This window comes from Fukomys damarensis, unplaced genomic scaffold (genome assembly GCF_012274545.1).
Source record: "Fukomys damarensis isolate Sample0158 unplaced genomic scaffold, DMR_v1.0_HiC HiC_scaffold_39, whole genome shotgun sequence".
Lineage (NCBI taxonomy): Eukaryota > Metazoa > Chordata > Mammalia > Rodentia > Bathyergidae > Fukomys > Fukomys damarensis.
This window is the reverse complement of record NW_022900951.1, coordinates 107,438,530-107,444,362: the sequence shown is the minus strand read 5'-3', so window position 1 is coordinate 107,444,362 and position 5,833 is coordinate 107,438,530. Positions and strand designations below refer to the sequence as shown.

At 44.7% G+C, this 5,833-nt stretch overlaps 1 protein-coding gene across 6 annotated transcripts in view; it reads left to right on the top strand.

Moving 5' to 3' along the window:
- Positions 1-3,920, top strand: part of Igsf1 (immunoglobulin superfamily member 1) — a 15,593-nt gene extending 11,673 nt beyond the window's left edge. For 5 of the 6 annotated variants that reach the window (XM_033760347.1, XM_033760346.1, XM_010618801.2 and 2 more), the window contains 7 exons: positions 112-399; positions 1,215-1,502; positions 1,691-1,978; positions 2,158-2,445; positions 2,565-2,843; positions 3,235-3,358; positions 3,512-3,772. In XM_033760347.1, coding sequence (XP_033616238.1) covers positions 112-399; positions 1,215-1,502; positions 1,691-1,978; positions 2,158-2,445; positions 2,565-2,843; positions 3,235-3,358; positions 3,512-3,647 — 1,691 coding nt within the window. In that variant the 3' untranslated portion in view covers positions 3,648-3,772. Of the gene's footprint in view, positions 1-111; positions 400-1,214; positions 1,503-1,690; positions 1,979-2,157; positions 2,446-2,564; positions 2,844-3,234; positions 3,359-3,511 lie in introns of all 6 variants that reach the window. The other variant, XM_010618802.1, reaches the window with a different exon arrangement.
- Positions 3,921-5,833: the final 1,913 nt, after the last annotated feature.

The window sequence follows — 5,833 nt, the reverse complement described above, 5'->3', positions numbered from 1 at the left end:
CTCTCTCTCTCTCTCTCTCTCTCTCTCTCTCTCTCTCTCTCTCTCTCTCTCTTAATTTGTTTTTGCACTGTTTTTATGGTGTCTGTTTTTTGTTTTGTTTTTGCCTCCTAGAAATGTACCCCAAGCCCTTCTTCAAGACATGGGCCAGCCCTGTGGTCCCCTTGGGTGACCGAGTGACTTTCAATTGCTCCGCCCCACACCAGCACATGAGCTTTATTCTGTACAAAGATGGCAGTGAAGTAGCATCCAGTGACCGCGCTTGGGCAAATCCAGGGGCCAGTGAAGCTCAATTTTTCATCATTTCAGTGGGCATTGGAGATGGAGGGAACTACAGCTGCCGCTATTATGACTTTGATATCTGGTCTGAGCCCAGCGATATTGTGGAACTTGTGGTGACAGGTTAGGAATAGGGAAATCCTGGTGGAGGTGGTGGGTGATACCCTGGCACAGTGGATGGAAAGGATGTCAGTGGGAAAGGAAGAAATGCTCCTTCTAAAAGATACTGAGAAAGGGCTAAGGATGATGCCTGGCCTGCTCACATTATTATTACAGGAAGGCCAGGCAGGAAAGGGGGAGGCAGGTAACTCACTTATGAAGAGAGAAGTAAGGCAGATCAGGGTGCCCAGTCCAACAGCTAAGTTCAAGTTGCTCTATTTCTGAAATCCTTTTGTGGCTTGGCCTTGAGCGTTAGGTTCAATGTCCACTTTTTCTTTAGCTGGGCTGTCAGAGATTGGTGGGCTGGATGGCCCTCAGAGGATGGGAGGAGACCTTGAAATGTCAGCTGCAGCCATTACAAATGATAATTTTCAAAGGCTGTTTAACGTCATAGGGAAGTGTTTACAATATAAAGTTAAGTGAAAAATATCAGATTGCCAAATGGAATGAAGTGGTGTCCAAATGGTGTAGTTATAGCTACATGGACACAAGCATGTATAGAAAAAGTAAATGGAAAATACCTAAAGGATAGTTATCTTTGATTTGATAGAATTGTTTTTTCTGGGGTTTTTAACCATATTTTCCACAATAAATGCATATTATATCTTTTTTTTTTTTGGTACCGGGGATTAAATTCGGGTCCTTGCACTTGCAAGGCAGGCCACCGAACCGCTGAGCTAAACCCCTAGCCCATATTATATCTTATTGTAACACTATCAAAGCTGCTTACAGAATGCAGTGAGTGGACTTCTCTCATGCTGTGATCTCTTTAATTCCAGAGTTCTTCCCCAAACCCACTCTCCTGGCCCAGCCAGGTCCTGTGGTGCTTCCTGGGAAGAATGTGACCCTGCGCTGCCAAGGGACTTTGAAGGACATGAGGTTTGCCCTCTTGCAGGAGGGAACTCAGGTTCCCTTACAGTTTAAGAGCGCCTCAGGGAGCTCTGTTGATTTCCTCCTCCACACTCTCAGAGAAGAGGATTCTGGGAACTACAGCTGCATCTACTATGAGACAACCATGTCGAACCGGGGCTCGTATTTCAGTATGCCTCTCATGATCTGGGTGACTGGTAAGAACAGACAAAGCATGGGACTGGGTTGGAGACAAGTGGAACAGGGGTTAACAAGGGAAATCTCTTCTGAAAGGCCAGGCTAAACTATGGAGGGGAACAATTGCGTCCAGGAAAAAGTTAAAGGGCTAACTCAGGAAGTGAGAAGCTCCCATACTTACCACTATCTTTCTTTGTTCTCTTTCTAGACGTATTTCCCAAACCGTGGCTGTTTGCTGAGCCCAGTTCCGTGGTCCCCATGGGGCAGAATGTTACTCTCTGGTGCCAGGGACCAGTCCGTGGAGTAGGGTACATTTTGCGCAAAGAAGGAGAAGCTACTTCAAAGCAGCTCTGGGAGTTCACTAGTAATGATGGGGCGTTCCCCATCACCAATATAACTAGTGCCAGCACAGGGCATTACAGCTGTTGCTACCACCCTGACTGGACCAGCCCCATCAAGATACCGCCGAGCAACACCTTGGAACTAATAGTCACAGGTAAGGAAGTGGTGCTTTGATGTGTGTATGTGAGTGCAGAAAGGAGGGAATTCACTGGCTCATGAGAGATGTTTTCAAAGAAAGGCCAGCAGTAGTCTTCCTTCTACTGCACAGAGGCTCCAGGGGTGATGCACTGGAAAGTGGCCTCTTCTCTCTGACTTGGGGTTCATTTCTTCCAGGCTTACTCCCCAAACCCAGCTTGATAGCCCAGCCTGGTCCCATGGTGGCCCCTGGAGAAAATATGACTCTTCAGTGTCAAGGGGAACTACCAGACTCAACATTTGTCCTGTTGAAGGAAGGGATTCATGCACCCATAAAGCTCCAGAGGCCGAGAGGGTACAGGGCAGACTTCTGGATGCCAGTGGTGAGAGGTGAAGATTCTGGGATCTACAGCTGTGTTTATTATCTGGACACTGCTCTCTTTGTAGCGTCAAATCACAGTGACTCGCTGGAGATCTGGGTGACTGGTAAGGTCCTGGAGACTTTAGTGAACAACTTAGATTTTATAGCTTTTAGCTGTTAGCAATAAGGGGTAGAGGGTCAGGTTCAGGGTGAGCTCTTTTAATTCTATTTTTGTTGGTTGCAGATAAGCCCCCTAAACCCTCTCTGTCAGCCTGGCCCAACACTGTGTTCAAGCTCGGGAAGGACATCACCCTCCAGTGTCGAGGACCCCTGCCAGGTGTGGAATTTGTCCTAGAACATGATGGAGAGGAAGCACCTCAGCTGTTCTCAGAGGATGGAGATTTTGTCATCAACAATGTAGAAGGAAAAGGCATAGGAAACTACAGCTGCAGCTACCGCCTCCAGGCCTCCCCTGATATCTGGTCAGAGCCTAGTGATCCCCTGGAGCTGGTGGGAGCAGCAGGTGAGCAGATAGGCCCTCCACAAAAGGTCCTGGAATGGCCCACTTGGAACCCCAAGGACAACCCCCAGGAGACTTTCCAGATCAGGAAAGAGGAGAGGCTTTGACATTGGAGGCCTCAAGTATGCCATTTTTCTCCTAAAGATGGTGAGGAGGTGGGACCTTAGGCAGGAAGCAGGACTTTTTCAGGGTCCTCTCCATTCCAGGAAAGGCGGGCTGTCTGCCTTTACATGTGCATCACTAGTGACCATCCCTTCTACAGGCTCCATACGTGGCTCCCATGTGACTCTACAGGAGGCCAAAATGAGAGGGCAGCAAGAGATAAAGAGGAACACATACTAACCACATACTAACCTTCATATGGCCTTTGGCTGTGCTCTTTTATACACCACAGGGCCTGCTGCTCAAGAGTGCACTGTGGGTAACATTGTTAGAAGTACCCTGATCGTGGTGGTTGTGGTAGCCTTGGGGGTAGTGCTAGCCATAGAGTGGAAGAAGTGGCCTCGACTCCGAACCAGGTAAATGCCCATCTGAGCCTCCTTCTGGAAAGTGAATACTGCTGGGAAAACAGCGGTCCAAATATTTCTCTAGCATCTGAGCTCTCCCATTCAACCTGTTTTCAGGTTGATGGTTCTCAATCCTCTCTTACTAATTCTTTTTTCCTAACACAGGGGCTCAGAGACAGATGGCAGAGACCAGACCATAGTGCTTGAAGAGTGTAACCAAGAAGGAGAACCAGGGACCACCACAAACTCTCCCTCATCAACCTCCCAGGGTATCTTGGTGGAAGTGCCAGCCCCAATGTAATAATCGTCTTTTCCAGAGTTTTCTTCTCTCTTTTACCCTCAGAGACCTGGAAATCCGATTGGTTACCCTGTGAGTCAGCCCCATCCACTGCTCCTTGGCCTCTGATAACCTGAGTGGAGTCAAGGGGATTCTGGGAGTTTCAAGCTCCACCAGGGCAAGATGTTTCCTGAAGAGAAGTTCCCACCCCCATAACCCCTCACTGTACTGATTTCCTGATGCATGAAATTCTATTAAAATGTATTCTTCTGAATAAAGAGTCTATTCACTATTTAACTGCAAAAACTATGGTGGTGGTCATATTTTGTTCTGTCACCCCCCCACTTGCAATTTAGCAGAAATGGCATGTTGGCGCTTATCTTCATGGCTGAATAAGAGGACACGTAGCTACTTGGACAGAAAAATATGTACAAAGATGGAGTGGAGAAGAAGGGAGGATGCAAAAATAGTACTTCACTATTTGGTTTGAGACATGGTCCTTGAATGGAGTGTCCTTCTATTCCATGAATGAATGAATGAATGAAAGAATGATGGCAATGTTCTGGTCAAGTTGAGCTTGAAAAAGACAGACGCTAAAGTTAAATTGTCTTCACCATGTTACTTTTAGGTTCACACCTAGCAAACTGCTTTCAAACAGCAGGGTTGGCCCTCGGTAGATCTCTGAAACTAGGGAAGTGTGCTCTGTGACACATACTACCAATCACAGGGTATAAATTTAGACATTCTTAAATATGGACAATTCATAAAAACTGCCCCTTTGCCCTGTTTAGAGACAGCCTTATTTTCCCAAAGGTATTGGCCTCCAGTGGTAAGATCTCAGGAAGCAAGTGAACAGGAGACCTGTGTTGTTTGATGCAGGGATCTTCTAGTGCCCCCTCCCAAGACCCCAAATAGGAGCAGCCCCTAAACTTCATCTCTGGGTGACCTTTGCTCCATGGCTGGGAATTCAGTTCACACTGGATTTGGGAGGGAGGCTTACCTATTTCCTTGAACCTTGTTTAAGACCTCAGAAAAAATGTTCCTTGGGTCCTAGAGGAGGTCTTGACCCCTTCAAGTGTGACCTTAATGTTCTTCCTCCCAGCCCTATTTAATTCTAAGCAAACACTGCTCAACAAAACAATTTGCAAGAGTTTAGCACACAGTGAGTTATTTATCCCTGATTACAATAAAGTTTAAAAAAATAAATAAATAAAGTTTAGAAAGTAACTCCTATATTCTTGAATTAGGAAGCTTATTTACCCAGCAAGTTAATGAAAAAAATGCATCCCATTTCCCTTAATCCTTGCAGAAAGAAACACTCTGAGTATTGTAGACTAATTTGTATTAAGCTCTTTGGAATGTAGAACTACAAAGTCTCACTCTGATTTCCATTTGATGAGATTCTATTAGTCGTTTATACTAATTTCTTACAGCGTTTCTAAAAATTGCATTTCAAAAGTGCTTTTACATTTGAATTTGGCCAAAGCTAATTGTTGCTTTGTGCTGAACACCATTCTCTGCCCTCAAACTCTGCATCTCTAATCCTCAACTGAACTGTACATTTTGAACACTGGAAGGACGCCCATCCTTGGGCCTTGGTTTTAGGATAAAAGTTCTTTGATCCTGTAAGATTTCTGTTTTCCAATCTTTGAGTGTTTCAAAGTGAATACTGTCAAGGCTAGAGATAGGGCTGTGCAAGTTAGCAAGTGATCACTCAATTGCTATAGCTGTTCAACAAGGAAAAGAGAAATGGGAAGAAAAGATCAGAGAGCCACACATTGAAATTTAGAGAAGCCACCTCGTTAGAATAACAGAGCAAAGAAAAGACAAACATAACAGGAAAAGTACTCTTGTGAAATCCAGATAGTGAACCTGGGGTCTCCTGTGTCAAAAAGATTCAAATAAAGATACTTACGCAGAGAAAAGTCTGATTAACCTTTCAGTGAGAAAAAAATAGTGAGCAATATTGTCACACTGGACTATTAGTTGGCTTTTTAAAAACACTTACACATACAGTTCTCTCACGTAGAGAACTAAGTTTTACGTGTATGAGAAGGGAAAATATAGTTGTCAGTTAACTGTGAGATACTTAAAGACAAAGAGTGGCTTTGGGATTTAACTTTTGTACTGTTTGCCAGATGAATTAAGTATCTATTTATAATGCAAATGTCGTCACAACTATCTCAATGCATTAAATATCTATTTATAAT